Genomic DNA, 16992 nt, shown 5'->3' on the forward strand with positions numbered 1-16992 from the left:
CACATGACAGGCAGGGATACTCACCACGATTCTAAGAGGAAGACACACAATGATGAGAAGTCGAAAAAAATCCATGGGCTATGACAGAAACATGAAAAGGTGTTGCTTCAAAGAAAGACTAGTGGAAAAGAGAAAGATGGTAATTATAGTTGTATTTAGTGAATTCTTCAGCATTTTGTCAGATGGTGTATACCACGGTGATATTATTTTCACACACACAAAAAGTAATGAATGTGCTTGCTGGGGGCCTCTTCTGGGATTAAAATCAGTCAGCAATGTTCTGACTGGTGCCCATCAGCCTAAGGTCCTTGCCTGGTTTGCTCAATGTCCCTCTGCTACCCAGAAACCACTGCATTGCTGCAGTTGCCAAGCAACACAGAGATGGAACCAGGACTCCTAATTTCTAATCCTGTGTCTCTCCCACTACCAGCCTTCATCTCTCAAGCTGTCTCTTCATCTCAAACTCATCAGTGTCCATACCTTGTCAGACTTCTTGACTGCAAACTAACTCTGGCTGATTTAGGCAGGAAAGGAATATATAAAAAGATTTCTGAGTAACTTGTAGACTTAAAAAAAGATTAGGCAACATTAAAAAACAACAACAACAACAACAACAACAAAAAAAAAACAACAGGCAGTGTGCAAGGATGCTGAGAACCAAGAAAACTAGGAAGAGACCTGTGCTGCAGGCACAGCCATTGCAGGACCCTCCTGCCGAAAGACTCTCTCTTCATTCTCTCTAGATCCAGGTCCTGGTAAGGAGCATTCACTTACTCAAGTTTTGGTCACATGCCTGCATCATAGCCACCAGGGAATAGCAGCTTCCAGGGTGGGAGGCCCAGCTTGTCTCCTGCCGAGACCCCCCACACTGGTGGGAAGGGGTTCTTCCCTAAAAGAAGACTATGAGTGGTGGGTGGCCCTTGGCTGCTCCATTTCCTCACTGTCCCTTCCTCCTCCTTGTCCTCCCTCTGCCTGGAGTCAAACCCGCCAACATCACTCAGTGGCCCTCATGGTTAGAGAATCCACACCAGCCAGTAACCATGGGATCCATAGCTTTCCTGACTCCCGGGCCAGGGGCTGGTCTTCTGCATGGGTTTGGTTAAAGGGAGTTTCCGTGGTGCTCCCACCCTAGAGACAGTATTGCCTGAGGCCCCCACAGGTGGCAGGCCTATGCGCGATGGCTTTCCTAGGAAGACCACTGAGCCTACACTCAAGGGCATCACTCCCCCAGCCAAGTCTGACTCAGTAAGGCACTAAGTCCTTGCCTCTCATATCCATCCCTTGACAGGGAACGATGTGGACATCTCTCAGTTTCAAGTGGCCCACTTCAAAGAGGAGGGGATGCTCCTGGAGAAGCCAGTCAGGGTGACGCCATGTTACGCCGTCCTGGAAAACCCTAGTTTCTCGCCCATGGGAGTTCTACTGCGGATGGTCCACACTGCCCTGCGCTTCATTCCCATCACCTCTACTGTGTTGCTCTACCATTACCTCCAGCCTGAAGAAGTTACCTTCCACCTCTACCTGATCCCCAGCGATTGCTCCATTCAGAAGGTGGCAATAAGAGCCAGAAAGGTTGGGCCAGGGTGGGCTTGACAGCAAACAGGAAACACAACCAAAGAGTCCCCTAGATGGGTCAACTGGGAATTGGGATGGGCCGCTTATAAGCAGGAACCTTGACATGGGAGAGTAACCATGCTCCTGCCCAGCCATGGGCTAGTCTGGCTCCCTGAGTTCTCCTCCGGCTGACTCTGCCACACCATCACTCATGTCAGGACAAGCCTCTTCCCAGGAGTCAAAAGAGTAGGTGGTTTCCATGCTTATTGTTGTTGTTGTTTGGTCACTAAGCCATGTCCAACTCTTTGTGATGCCCTGGACTACAACATGGACTCTAGGCTTTCCTGTCCTTCCCCATCTCCCAGAGTTTGCTCAAACTCATGTCCACTGTGTTGATGATGCCATCCAACCATCTCATCCTCTGTCATCCCCTTCTCCTCCTGCCCTTCATCTTTCACAGCATCAGGGTCTTTTCCAATAAGTTGGCTCTTCGCATCAGGTGGCCAAAGTATTGGAGCTTAGAACTGTCTCTTTTCCCCTGTTACCATGTCTTCTCCAACATCGCCCCAGTTCTCACCCTGAGCACAGCAGAGGCCAAGCATGGGTGGGGGGTGGGAAGTCAGCAGGGGTGGTACAGCCCCCATCACCCACAGAAACACACAGAAACATCATCTCACTTTGTTCAGACCAGGTTCTGTAGGCAGAATCCGAGTCAGGGTCCAGACATATCTGCTTTGATCCTTGTTCTGTACTCCTCAGGCCATAGACGATGAAGAAAATAAGTTCCAGTTTGTGCGAATTCACAAGCCACCCCCGCTGACCCCGCTCTATATGGGCTCCCGCTACATTGTGTCTGGTTCAGAGAAGCTGGAAATACTACCTGAGGTGAGCAGCCCAGGTGGTCAGCCATCACTGGGGTCAGAGGTCTTGCTTGGAAATACCTGTGAGTGGGTCTCAGAGCTTTCCCAGGGACTGGGTGAACTGGGGTTGGGCAAACAGCAAGTGGGGCTTCCCTGGTAGCTCAGCTGGTAAAGAATTTGCCTGCAATGCAGGAGACCCCAGTTTGATTCCTGGAGAATCCCCATGGACAGAGGAACTGGTGTACTATAGTTCATGGCATCACAGAGTTGGACACCACTGAGTGGCTAAGCACAACACAGACAGCAAGTGAGATTTAGGGTGAGCAGGAATGCTTCAAAGGGTAGGAGACAGGAAGTTGGGGAGGGGTCATATTTGGGATGGGGGCAACATTGGGAAGAGTTGAGATATAGAGTGACAATAACCTCCAATTAAACCCACCAAGGACTTCCCTGGCAGTCTAGTGGTTAAGACTCCATATTCCCCCACTCCCCCCCAAACAAGAAAAGATTCCACACTCCCAGTACTGGGGGCCCAGGTTCAGTCCCTAGTCAGGGAACTAGCCCCCACTCTCCACAACTAGAGAAAGTCTTTGGGCAACAACAAAGACCCAGTGCAGCCAAAAATAAAGATTTTAAAAAGAAAGAAAAAAGCAGGATCTAAAGATTGACTTCAGTCCAGGAGATGGTCAGAGTTGAGCAGGGCCAACTGAGGTTAAGCAGGGCCAAGTGAGGTATCAGGTAGGGAAAGATATTAGCAGGCTGAAAGGTAGCTTCTCACTCAGTGATTCTCTCTCTCTCTGCAGGAATTGGAGCTCTGCTATCGGAGCCCCAGAGAATCTCAGCTGTTCTCTGAGTTCTACGTTCGCCATTTGAGGTCAGGGATCAGGTTGCAAATAAGAAGCAAGAAAGATGGGACTGTGGTGTGGGAAGCCTTGGTGAAGCCAGGTAAAGTCAAGTCCAGCGAGCACAGAGGTGGGACAAGAGAAAGTCAAAGAGTGTGTGTGTGTGTGTGTGTGTGTGTGTATGAAAGAGAGAATTTGTATTATCACAACTTGCTGGTGAAAAGAAATAGTCCACGGGAGTTCTGTGCCTTTTCCTAGTGACAACAACTGATAGGAGCAGAATTGGAACTCGGGTTCAGTTCAGTTCAGTCGCTCAGTCTTGCCCAACTCTTTGCAATCCCATGCGCTGCAGCACTCCAGGCTTCCCTGTCCATCACCACTCCTGGAGCTCACTCCTGGAGCTTGCTCATACTCACGACCATTGAGTCGGTGATGCCATCCAACCATCTCATCCTCTGTCATGCCCTTCTCCTGCCTTCCATCTTTCCCAGTGTCAGGGTCTTTTCCAATGAGTCAGTACTTCGCATCGGGTGGCCAAAGTATTGCAGCTTCTGCTTCAGCATCAGTCTTTCCAATGAATATTCAGGACTGATTTCCTTTAGGATGGACTGTTTGATCTCTTTGCAGTCCAAGGGAATCTTAAGTCTTCTCCAACACTACAGTCTGAAAGCATCAATTCTTCAGAACTCAGGTTAACCTGACTGTAAGCCCTGTGCTCTCTCTCTCTCTTGCACCATGCGTGTCCACTCTGCCCTTGAATAGACTTTGATACCCACAAGATTTTTGGAAGTTTCTCATGAGAGCTTCAGAGAAGGCAATGGCACCCTACTCCAGTACTCTTGCCTGGAAAATCACATGGACAGAGGAGCCGGGTAGGCTGCAGTCCATGGGGTCGCTAAGAGTCGGACAGAGCTGAGTGACTTCACTTTCACTTTTCACTTTCATGCATTGGAGAAGGAAATGGCAACCCACTGCAGTGTTCTTGCCTGGAGAATCCCAGGGACGGGGGAGCCTGGTGGGCTGCCGTCTCTGGGGTCGCACAGAGTCGGACACGACTGAAGCGACTTAGCAGCAGCAGCAGCATGAGAATTTGGAAGGTAGATGAAAGAGGAAGAACCAGTGGCCAAACTTCCACTGCAGGGGGCACAAGTTCGATCCCTGGTTTGGGAACTAAGATCCCACATGCCATGCGGCCAAAGAAATAAAAGCGTAACAACTAGATGCTAGATCGTTGTATGCTTGTGTGGATTAGGCCAGTTCTGGCAATATCAGATACTCTAACCAGAATCATTCAGTTATTGTCAAGGCAGGCAAAAGGGAATCCAAATATTGAACTCTCAGAAATGGAAGAAACTTTACAGTCTCTTAATCCAACACCAACACCCCCAAGAAACAAAATCTCCTGGAGAGTCCTTCCTAGGACAAACAGCCTTTGTCAGTTGTTGGTCACATTCCATCCTGAGCAGCACAGGCATCACAGTGTGGTAGAAAGAGAATGGACTTTACTTGGTCCCAGCTTGGGTGCAGACACAGGCGGAGAACTCACCAGCCCTAGCTAGGGCCCTTACTTGCTGGGTCATCTTAAGAAAATTACCTAGCTCATTTGAACTTGGGTTCCTCATCTGTAAAGTGAGGATCACAATGCCTAACGTATGGAATTGTTGGAAAGATTAAATAAAATGAGGTATGTTCATGTCTCATGCTGTGGTCCCTAGTAAAAAGTGAAAGTGTTGGTCAGTCAGTCCTGTCCAACTCTTTGCGACTCCATGGACTGTAGCCCACCAGACTCCTCTGTTCATGGAATTCTCCAGGTAAGAATACTGGAGCAGGTAGCCATTCCCTTCTCGAGGGGATCTTCCCAACCCAGCGGTCGAACCTGGGTCTCCTGCATTTGCAGGAGAGAGAGAGCTCTCCCAGGAGAAACAGATTAGAAATAGAAATAGATCTGTCAGTTCCAAGGGACAGAATCAAGATAGGCAAGGATGTTGGCTTAATACGAGGAAGAAGAATAATATTGCTACTGTTTACTAGGGACCACTGGGCTTTCCTTTACTATTTCCAGCTCAGATGGTAAAGAATCCATCTGCAAATGCATCAAGAAGAATATCTCTTCAAGAAGAGATACTTGAAGACTGGGATCAAGGCCTCCCTTAAGTCTCCTCTTATGCAATTTAAATATCTCTACTTCCTCCCATCATTCCTCTTGTATTTTGGTTTTTAAATTCTTTGCCATCTAGACACCTTCCTGGTAGATGTTCCCATTTACAGATGAGCCAGAATGGACTCCCTGAGTGTCCAGTCTTCGGGGAGGATGTGGAATACCCTCCTCCGTCCTCCAGTTGAACCCGAGGCTCCTGGAGCCACAGCTGGAGCTCCCCTGTCTTGTGCCCACCTGCACAGACCATCAGGTCACAGTGAATCTGAGTCTGCTCAGACTCTCAGGCCTTGTCCACAGGAGCTGCTGTAAACAGCCCCTTCCTTGCCTTATGCAAGTAACTGTCTAAGCCCCTTATTTCTGTTGTTTTGGTATTGAAATTATCCCATTACTCCCAAGTGCTAAGGTTTTCCTGATTCCTTTTTTTAAGTTATTTATTTCTTTGGCTGGGCCAGTCTCAGTTGCAGCATTGCAAAATTTTAGTTGTGGTACATGAACTCTTAGTTGCAGCAGGTGGGATCTTATTCCCCAAGCAGGGATTGAACCCAGGCCCTCTGTATTGGGAGCACACAGTCCTAGCCACTGGACCACCAGGGAAGTCCCTTATCTTCTGACATGAAAATTCAGAACAGATTTATCTCTGTGAATCTAGAAGGCCAAACATGGGCAAGGAGGTAGATGTCTGTTCAGAAGTTTAAGACGTCCTTAAACTATTTAAGGACATCTTAGATAGTTTAAGCTATCTAAACCCTGGTTAGTTCTCTATCAGGGTTCCCTTCAGGACAACACCGGATAAACCATGTCTGGTTTAACAACAGCTGAGAGAAACTGCTGTTGTTCACTTGGATGCCTCCTATCTCTCTCCCACCCTCTTTCTAATCATGGCCTCTGGGCCTCAGTTTCCCCGTATGCATAAGGAAGGGATGCACCTGGATAATCTCTAAAGGCCCTTCCAGCCCTTACTCCAGATTCTATCAGAATTTATCCGTAGCGTGTTCTCAGAATGAGAGACTCTCAGAAGTAGGTAGGAGTTTAGAGGAGTATCGTGTGTGTAAATAACCAGCACTGTTACAGATGCTTCTTCATCTCTGCTTCCCTCCAGGAGATCTCAGACGGGCAGTTACTCTGGTCCCTCCAGGCCTCAGAGGTCAGTAACAGCTGTTAGAGACCACATGAGCTACTGGCAATTCTGGGGTGTACTTTCAGGTCCTGGAGAGTTGGGAAGAGAGGAAGGAAAGACTCTCTCATCGTAAACCTCACAAGCAGTCAGGCCTTGGAGAGTTCTGTGTGCCCCAGGCCCCTTACTCCTGCCCATGGGGGCCTTGGCACCTCCCACCAAACCACCTTCAAATGCCTCCACCAAGAACCCCACCCCAAGCTCAAGCAGAATGGACAGGTGCTGATGTGAGGGTGGGCAAAAGTGGCTTTCTGGTGGTCAAATGCCTTTACAGGGCAGAGGGAAGCCAGGGATGCAGACGAGCTGAGCGAAGAGAAGTGGAGATGGAGGGTCAGAGGAAGGGGCAGTGGTACGAGCCTTTCTTTGTTTGTTTCCAGCCTCACCTGACTCCCCAGCTGCCCTGAGATTGAGGCACTTTGTGGACCGATATCGGGAGCAGCTGGTGGCTCGAGTGACGTCCGTGGAACCTGTCCTGGACAAGCTGCATGGACTGGTGCTGAGCGAAGAACAGTATGAGGGGGTGCGGGCGGAGGCCACTGCACCAGGCCAGATGCGGAAGCTGTTTGGTTTCAGCCGATCCTGGGACTGGGCCTGCAAAGATCGCCTCTACCAAGCCCTGAAGGAGACCCATCCTCACCTAATCATGGAACTCTGGGAGAAGTGGGGCAATGAAGAGACCAGGTCGGGCTCCTGACAAGCTGGGCTGTGAGTCCCGGCTCTACCTAAGAGCACCTGGGTCTGTTGTTCATCGGGAAACAAGTTACCATCCGAGTTGCCTTCTAGGCCTAAAGAAAACTTCATGATGCCTTCGCTGGGCATTACCTTGCCCTGCCCATGAAAGCCACACAGGAACCCAGACGGCCTCCCTTGGCTTTCATGGACCAGCTGTCCAGGTGAAGCGACAGCATCTCAGAGAATGTCCATCTGGAGCTGGCAGGACTTCTGCAGACCTTGTAGCAGCCTAGCCCAAGAGCCTGGTCCGCTGGCCACAGCCGCCAAACCCAGAGTCCTCCCTGTGCTCGCCAGATGCAGAGAGGAGCAGAGAGAACGTGGGCCTGGGGGCATCTGGCTGGAGATAGGCAATGGAAATGGACACCTTGGGGGTTTTGAGTGGCTTGTGAACAGGAACAAAAAGAGGTTGGTTTTTCACTTGTCCAGCCAGGGTTGGGGCACCCACGCTCCCCTCAGGGCCCTCCTAGGGTTCATTCCCAGGAGAGCTTGAGCCCACCCACCAACCTGTAGACAGGCCAAGAAAAGAAAGGGACGCAGAGGCTCCTCCATGCAGAAGGTGTGACTGAGGGTGTCTCTACTTTCCAGGCTCCCCCAAACCCACAACCCCAGGCCCACCCATCAAAGGGGCTATGAAGAGGGAGGTTTACCCCCAAGGCTCCAAGGCAACCCCTCCTCAAAGACAGTGGCTGGAGGGCTGCGGTCCCACTCCCAGAACATCCTGTTCCACACAGACCAGCAAACTCATGGGATAATGCAGAGATGTCTCCCCAAATCACAAAATATTTGAGCGCAGAAACTGACTTGGCAACAACTCCCAAATAAAGTCAGGGGAAATGTCGCGGTGCAAACCAAAACTTCTGGTTGATGTCAGCTGTCAGTCATGGGTTGTTCGTTTCTACAGGGAGAACAGATAACAAAGGTCAGACAGGCGGGTGCGCAAACTATACACGCTGTTCCCCCAAACCACGAGATGACAGAGTATCAAACACTCCAAAACACAAGCCCTCTATTTTCACTCACACCCGCCCGGCCTTTCCGCTCCCAACTGGCCCCAAGGCCTGGAAGAGCTGAAGTGTGCATGAGTTCCAGAATGATCGAGAGGAAGCAGAGACCACAGCTGGGGATAGGGTGGCCCCAGGATACGCAAAGGTGCCCAGGCCGCCCAGTCTTCCCACAAGCTCTTGGAGGAGCTCAGGCCTCTGGCAAGAAGCCTCCTGGGGGCGCATCCAGCTGAGTTTTCTCCCTAGCTAGGAGGGTGGCGACCGGAGACCTCTGCAGACTAAGTGTGGGAAAAGCCCAGGTGCAGCGCCACCACGGGGTGTGCTCCGGGCCAAGACCCGCTCGCGGGACCGCAGGGAGAGGAGGCAGAGGTCAGGGGTGAGGGTGTGTGAGGAAGGGTCTGCCTGCTCTGCCCTCTCCCGCGGGGCTCCCCTACTCACTTCCCTCCCTTCCAGTGCATTGCATCTCTCATTCCGGAGGCCCAGTAATCTATGCGCAAATGGGGAGCCATCTTCATGGCAGCCAACTGAAAAGAGGGCCGGGTCTTGGGGGAGGAGAATGGCCCAAAACAAAGGCAGGTCTGGAACTGGGGGAAAGATGCTTGACTACTTTGGATCCGAATCCTAATCACCAATAGTTGGGGTACTGAGGGAAAGCCAGTGAGCTGGGAACCAAATCCTGGCTTCACCCACTAGATGTGGTCCTGGAAAAGTCTAAATCGCTGTGAACTTCAGTTGTTGGGTCTGTTAAAGGGGGATAACGATACTTACCTGAAACGGTTGAGGATGGCATGGACTGATGCGTAAGGTGAGTCCACAGCTACTGATTCAGTGAACAACTGTCAGTCAGTCAACAAATCTTACCTTCATTGTGCCTGAGGATGTTCTAGGTGAGCAGTTTATATTCCAGTGGTAAGGAAATAGTCACAGAAATCATAAATCCGTTTTGGACTTCCCTGGTGATAGAGTGGATAAGAGTCTGCCTGCTAATACAGGGGATCCGGGTTCAGTCATTGTTTGCGGAAGATTCCACATGCCTCAGAGCAACTAAGCCTGCAAGCCACAGCTACTGAAGCCCCTATGCCTAGAACCTGTGCCCCGCAACAAGAGAAGCCAGCACACTGCACCTATGGAGTAGCCCCTGCTTGCTGTAACTAGAGAAACCCTGAGAATGGCAAGGAAGACCCAGCACAGCCAAAAATGAGATACATAAACTCATTTAGAAGAGAATTTCACATACTCAAGTACTTCTACGAAAACAAAAATTGGAGAGGGTGATAGTCGGGGGTGAGGGAACAGCATACAACTCTAGAATGCTCAGGGGGAAAGGACTTTCCTGAGGAAGCGACATTCATGAAGGATTTTCCTGAGGAGGTGACATTTGAGTCAGACCTTTGCCCACAGACATCCTTGCTGTTGGTAGTACTGCTACCGCTTTGTGCCCTAGAAATGGAGAATTCTGATAACAGCCTTAGGTATCTCCTTTCGCACCTTTTTCCTATCTCTGATGTTTGTCGTTTAGTCGAGGAGTTGTGTCCGACCCTTTTGTAACCCCATGGGCTGTAGCCCACCCAGCTCCTCTGTCCACGGGATTTCCCAGGCAAGAATACTGGAGTAGGATGTCATTTCCTACTCCAGGGGATCTTCCCAACCCAGGGAATGAACCCACACATCCTGCGTCTCCTGATTTGGCAGGAGGGTTCTTTACCACTGAGCCACCTGGGAAGCCCTATCTCTGTAATCATATATATGTTTATGTACCCACTGACAAAATCTTTCCTGGACCGAACTTTACTCAGGCTCTTCTGAATCTTCTTCCCAGCTGGGCCTTTACTCTTGGACTTCTGTGTCGGTTTTTTTTTTTTTGCATTGTTCAGGTTTAGTTAGAACCCTACTAATTTAGTTTATCCAGAATCGCTCACCCTTGATACCTGATTAAACTCCTCATCCTCCACATGATATCTGATCACTCTGGCCTGCCTTCAGCAACAGTCCTGTTGGCAAAGAATTACCCAACTCTCCCAGTAGTTTTCCACTGACAAACACACCACCAGCACCACTACCACTGCCCCATCTCCCAGCCAGCCCACTCTGTCCTTGGCTATAAACCCCCAACTTTTCCTTGTATTCAGAGTTGAGCCCAATCTCTCCCCTCTGCCACCAAATGCTATCACAGAAGTTCCTATACCTATCACAATGTAGTTGTTGTTTAGTCACTAAGTCGACTTCAACACTTTTGCAGCCTCATGGACTGCAGCCAGCCAGGCTCCTCTGTCCATGGGATTTTCCAGGCAAGAATATTGGAGCGGATTGCCATTTCCTTCTCCAGGGGATCTCCCCGAGCCAGGGATCAAACCCGCGTCTCCTGCTTGGCAGGCAGATTCTTTACCACCGAGCCACCTGGGAAGTCCATCTATCACAGTAGTTCTCAATAAATTCTGCCTTACTATTTGAACAATTGTCATGAATAATCTTTTTCTTTAAGAACACACACACACACACACACACACACATGGTTTGTGACTGTCTTACGAAACCCCTCTTCACACACACACACACACACACACACACAAACGGTTTGTGACTGTCTTATGAAATCCTCCCAGGTCGGGACACATAGTATTTCGAGGCAATGCTGATGTGTCCTCATTTGCCTGGCAAAGCAATAAAGCTATCCTTTTCTACATCACCCAAAACTCAGTCTCTGAGATTTGATTTGGCACTGGTGTACAGAGAGGCCAAGCTTTCAGTAACAAGGGGAAGAGGCTTGCAGCGCGATGGACACTGGGTATTAGTCAAGAGTCCTGTCTCTGTCCCTGGTTTCTTAGCAACCACTGTTGAGCATGTGGTTGCTAGGCAATGTGGGGCCATCCAGACACTTGGGTACTGTCCTTAGTCTGCATGGGCACCAATCAGAACATTGCAGGATATTGTTAATCTGACAAGTGGCAATTGGACCCATTTTTAGATTTTCTCATCTATTAATTGCTTTTGTTGCACAAAAAAATAGTATAACAATGGTAAACAAAGTCTGGAAAAATTAGAAATTGCCCTATGATCTCACCATCCAAACAATTTAAAAATGAACATCTTTACTCTTCCTGTTCTAACCTTTCTCTGCAGGAATACATTTTCATCTTGTCATCCTAGCACATGTGGTTTTAAATCTTGTTTTTCTGACTTTGATTTAGAGCATGACAAGCACCCCTCAAGCTACTTGAGAGTTTTGAGAATAATCTCTCTGATGCCTCTGTGTGACACCATGCAGTGGACTGTTGTTGTTCAGTTATTAATTCATGTCCAACTCTTTGCAACCCCATGGACTGCAGCATGCCAGGCTTCCCTGTCCTGCACTGTCTCCTGGAGTTTGCTCCAACTCATGTCCATTGTGTCAATGGTACCATCCAACCATCTCATCCTCTATTGTCTCCTTCTCTTGCTGCCCTCAATCTTTCCCAGCATCAGGTCTTTTCTAATGAGTAGACTCTTTGCATCAGGTGGCCAAAGTAATGGAGCTTTATCCTCAGTCCTTCCAATGAATATTCAGGGTTGATTTCCTTTAGGATTGACTGGTTTGATCTCCTTGTTGTCCAAGGGACTCTCAAGAGTCTTCTCCAGCATCACAATCAACAGCATCAATTTTTCCACACTCAGCCTTCTTTATGGTCCAACTCTCACATCCGTACGTGGTTACTGGAAAAACCATAGCTTTGACTATACGGACCTTTGTCAGCAAAATGATGTCTCTGCTTTTTAATACGCTGTCTAGGTTTGTCATAGCTTTTCTTCCAAGGAGCAAATGTCTTTCAATTTTATGGCTTCAGTATCCACACTATCATTTAATTAAGTATTCTCCTCTTGTTCCAACATTGAGTTTGCTCCAGTTTCTTTGCCATGGTAAACAGTATGAATCTTTCTGCCAAAAGCTTTTCTTTACCCTTTAGACTGTTGACTTGAAATCAATATGAAGGGGTGAGATGATTGTATCAAAGCACATGAATATCCTCATGACTTTCTGTCTTGCTAAACTGCTACTAGAATTCCCTTTTTTCTACATCCTGACCAACATAGCCATTCTGACAGGTGTGCAGTGATATCTCATTTTTGTTTTCTGGACATTTCATTTAAATGTATCATACAATCTGTGTCCATGTTCATCTGGTTTTTTTCACTTATTATAATGTTTTTGAGGTTCATCCACATTGTAGCATGTTTCAGTAGTTCACTCCTTTTTATTGCTGAATATTATCTGATTGCATAGATAGTCAACATTTTGTTTATCTATTCACCATTTGATTGACATTTGGATTGTTCCCAGTTTGGGGCTATTACCAATAACACTGCTATGGACATTCATATAGTCTCTACACAGACATATGTTTTCATTTCTGTTGGATAGAAACCTTGAGGTAGAATTAATTCCTGGGTTGTATGGTAAGTGAATGGTTGAATTTTTCATGCAGTTTACCAGACTGTTTTCCAAAGTTGCTGCACCATTTTACATCCCCAACAACGGTTCCATATACTCCACCTCTAGGCAACTAGGTGCTCTTTCAGCTAGACTTGCTAAACTGTGAGACTGCGATCCTGCTGCTGCCAACCACCATTCATTCACTGCGATTCATTCATTCAACAAATTTTATCTGAGTACCTACCACTATGCACTATGTGGTAGACTCTGGCCCCACAAGAAATCCCTGAAAGCTCTGTGAGATGAGAGAGATAGCACCCTGATGACATTGTTTCAGCATGCTAGTTCTGGTTCCCCTGGGCCTTTCAGTTGCAATAGGGAATGAGTTCCTAACGGCAGAGTAGGGTCTTCAGCAACTGGCAGGGCCTGCCATGTACCCCTCCCAACCACTAGGACTCAAGTAACTCCTAGTGGCTGCTTTCCCCAATTCTGCAAGGGAACACCAACCAGCTTTGGAAAGGTGGGTGCAACAGACATGCCAGAAGAAGCACCACCACTGCTGACTGTACTACCTCTGGGCTTGAGACTGAGGGAGACTTTGTTTTGTTACTCTTTTTGCAATAGTGTTTTCGAACTTTTGCGTTTTCTACAAAGATTATGTATTAATTTCTTTATGTATTAAACGTTTTAATTTTAAAAGATCACATAATATTTCTTTTGAAAGGGGAAATAAACCCCCAGGGAGCTCCGCATTGAACTGGGATCCTGCATTTCAGCCTCTTCGGCCCCAAGTCCCCTTTTCTCCCTCCTGGGTCCCAGTTAGCAGCTCGCACCCCCACCGGCTTCCTGCATCACCCCTCACCCCCCGCCCCCGGGTCATTTTGCCATGGAAACAAGACAGGTTACACAGAGACTCCCGAGGCACCAGCCCTGGAGCATCCTGGAGGTTGAACCCGGACAGCCAACCTCTGCAACAGTCTGGGAGCTGAAGCGCAAGCCAGAAACAAGAGGTTCCACGACTGAGACAGACGTGGCGCAGACTCTGCAGAGGCCCCCGGCTCCGCCCCCACCCGGGTGGTTGAAATACAGCCGCAGCCCCGCCGTCGCCGCCCACTGCGCCTAGACCTTGCCAGGACCGGACCACTCAGAACCCACATACCCGTCTCCCCGCATTCCTCGCCAATGGCTGACCAACTCTATCAGCGCAAACCCTGGAACCCCGAGCAGCTTCGCCCGGACCCCGACTCTGACTCCGAAGGCCTGTTTGACAAGGCTCCTCCGGAAGAGCCCCCCGCTGTCCGTGGGCCCAAGTCGGCGTGGGCCGGGGGCAGGAAGGCGGGTCGGCGCACTGGCGGGAAGGCGCAGGGGGCCCGCCCCGGGCAGCCCCCTAAGGGCGCGACGCGCCCCCAGCCCCAGGAAGAGGCCCCTCCATTGGACGAAGGCTGCTATCTCGACCATTTTCCGCACCTCTCCATCTTTATCTACGCGGCCATCGCCTTCTCCATCACCTCCTGCATCTTCACCTATATCCATTTACAGCTTGCCTGATTGGCACGGGCGGGACGGGATGCGCGCAGGGCTGAAGCGGGAGGGAAGGGAAAGGAAGTGCTCAGCATTTTGTGCCTGGAGACGCCCCGCACGCCCTTCGTCTAGCTTTTGACGCTTGTCTTTTCTTCTCTGCTTGTCACCACCTTTGTCTAACTGTCCATCGATAGAAACATCCAAAGCAGCTGTCGCTAATAAGCACCTGGAGATGAGGGGACGGGGACACAGTCAGACTCCAACGTTTAGAATCTTCGCAGTGAGATGGATCCCCATATATAATGAAGATAATGTCTCTGGACCCTACCGCTGTGTGAGGTGGGGGCACGCAGAGGGAGCCTGTCGTTTATGTGTCTGGGGCGTGTACAGCGAGTCCAACCTTCTGTTTTTTAAGGGATGAGCCGACCCAAGCCCGCAGCCTTCCGGAGAGGGCCCAGAGGGGAGGGTCGGCGCCCTGGCCTGGGCTGGGCCGGAGCCCTGTGATGCATCGCCTGACCCCCCCTCCCAGGAGCCAGCTGTGCCCCCCACCCCACGCCGAACTGGCGCAGACAGAACCCGGCGCGTGGAACCTGGCGGACCTGAGCGTGCAGCACCCAGTGAGTGGCGTTTGTCGGGGTAGCGCACCACCTCCCGAGACTTGAGCTCACCGGTACTGCGTTTTCCCTGCCTTAGGCTTTGATGACGCTATCGATGTCGGGACCGAGCGGAAACAAAGCCGAAGGAGCTGTTCTGCCCGGAAGTCATGGTCTCGTCGTGTCCTGGACGCTTGGGACCAACGGCTGCAGACCTCCAGGGACGCGCGAGCCCATAGCTTGCACGCGGCGCCGCGCAGAATGAGGCTGGGGCCCTGGCTAGGGGTCCAAGAGAGGATTGCCGTTGCGTCTTTAGGAATTGCGGGGGTGGGGGTTGCTTATCCTGGCCCGGAGCCCTTCCAGAGCCTCGCAAAAGGGAGTGAGATTTCTAATTGATGAGAACTCGCGCTAGGAAATCACCCAACCTCTAGGGGTTTGTCATCTCATACCCAAAAGGCCTAATACCAAAACCCACCGTGACAGGTTGTTTACCCACATGCTGTCTTATTTACCCACATGCCGTCTCTGTTTTCTCATGAATGTTTAATGTCAAAATATAGCTCTCTACTACAGCGTATACTTTACTTGGAAATGTCTGCAATTGTGGTACCTCTGATGAATAAATTCTTTTTCAGTCTCCTCTTTCTGTCCTTTATTCACCCACCAAACTTCCTATTCCGCTTCAAATTTCACCCCATAACCTTCGTGTCCCTACTGTCCCTCCAAAACCAATTTCATCCCATTACCCAGCATTCCAAGATACAGAGTCTCTCTCCACTGCTGCTGCTAAGTCACTTCAGTCGCGTCTGACTCTGTGCAACCCCATAGACGGCAGACACCGTCCCTGAGATTCTCCAGGCAAGAACAGTGGAGTGGGTTGCCATTTCCTTCTCCAATGCATGAAAGTGAAAAGTGAAAGTGAAGTCGCTCAGTCGTGTCCAACTCTTAGCGACCCCATGGACTGCAGCCCACCAGGCTCCTCCATCCATGGGATCCTCCAGGCAAGAGTACTGGAGTGGGTTGCCATTGCCTTCTTCGCTAAATAGCTGTAAAAAGAAAATTGTTCAGTCTTGCCCAACTCTTTGCAATTCCAAGGACTGAATTCCCCAGGCCAGAATAATGGAGTGGGTAGCCTTTCCCTTCCCCAGGGGATCTTCCCAACCCAGGGATCAAACCCAGGTTTCTCTCATTGCAGGAGGATTCTTTACCAGCTAAGCCACAAGGGAAGCCCCCTGACAGTCCCCCCACTGAGCTCTAGAATTTGCCCCAATTTACCAGCTTGTACCTTTATAAGCTCAATGTTTGCTGACAGCAGGATCTTGTCATTTCCCAGTTCTATTTTCCCAGAATTCCATATCACTACCTGCCTTGATAGCTGCACCCTTTATTTCACTACCGAAAGTGTAACACCTACCATTTCCCAACATCAGCCTGCACTGTGCAGCCAGTTTACTACAATAATTTACCCCCAATAAAAGGGACTGTTCTCCAAAATTAAGTCTCCAAGGTACAATATGTACCATTCTTTTTTTTCCAGTTTACAATCTTGGATACTGGATCTTTACTGTCCTTTGATACTAAGCACTGAATCCCAGTACATGGCCTAGTGTTCTAAACATGTGGTCCCATTGTTTCCCATTTACACAACCCCATCCCTTATTTTTTTTGGCCACACTACAGGGGATGTGGGATCTTAGTCCCCTGACCAGGGACTGAAACTGCACCCCTTCCCGTGGATGCTTGGAGTCTTACCCAGTGGACCAGGGAAGTCCTAGGAGATTTCCAATAAGCTCCAAATGTGATAATGATGATGACTTTAAAGGCTCAGTCGGCTAAAAAGTCATACTGAGACACACACCATGACATTAAATACAGCAGAATATCATAAATCAAAGCTTTTAAAATATACATATTTAATGTACAGGATTGTATTCCAGGTAAACATAGGCTTCTTATAGTGATGAATATTTAATTTCAAATATGAATACCCTAAGTTACACTTCTATATAAAGGAGAAACTTCAAATTCTGTTCTTTAGGAAGACATGGAAGCCAAGTAATACCTTAGGAGCAGCTATTGCCATTTCTCCCCTTTCCATGGGTGATCTAACATTTTACATGGATTAGTTACAAAAGGAAATATTAGGTTC

The 16992-nt window shown here is 49.2% G+C and overlaps 2 protein-coding genes across 7 annotated transcripts in view; both read left to right on the forward strand.

Moving 5' to 3' along the window:
* NLRP1 (NLR family pyrin domain containing 1) overlaps nucleotides 1-8174 on the forward strand; it is a 32343-nt gene extending 24169 nt beyond the window's left edge. For all 6 annotated transcript variants that reach the window (XM_069603182.1, XM_069603183.1, XM_069603184.1 and 3 more), the window contains 5 exons: nucleotides 1289-1551; nucleotides 2314-2439; nucleotides 3218-3359; nucleotides 6514-6558; nucleotides 6966-8174. In XM_069603182.1, the coding sequence (XP_069459283.1) occupies nucleotides 1289-1551; nucleotides 2314-2439; nucleotides 3218-3359; nucleotides 6514-6558; nucleotides 6966-7282 (893 nt within the window). In that variant the 3' untranslated portion in view covers nucleotides 7283-8174. The remainder of the gene's footprint in view (nucleotides 1-1288; nucleotides 1552-2313; nucleotides 2440-3217; nucleotides 3360-6513; nucleotides 6559-6965) is intronic.
* A 2003-nt stretch (nucleotides 8175-10177) lies between these two features.
* Nucleotides 10178-15482, forward strand: LOC138447391 (uncharacterized). Its single transcript, XM_069603193.1, has 2 exons — nucleotides 10178-14867; nucleotides 14944-15482. Exon 1 carries the CDS (start codon nucleotides 13912-13914, stop codon nucleotides 14275-14277), a length of 366 nt encoding a protein of 121 aa, XP_069459294.1. The 5' UTR covers nucleotides 10178-13911; the 3' UTR covers nucleotides 14278-14867; nucleotides 14944-15482.
* Nucleotides 15483-16992: the final 1510 nt, after the last annotated feature.

This window comes from Ovis canadensis, chromosome 11 (genome assembly GCF_042477335.2).
Source record: "Ovis canadensis isolate MfBH-ARS-UI-01 breed Bighorn chromosome 11, ARS-UI_OviCan_v2, whole genome shotgun sequence".
Lineage (NCBI taxonomy): Eukaryota > Metazoa > Chordata > Mammalia > Artiodactyla > Bovidae > Ovis > Ovis canadensis.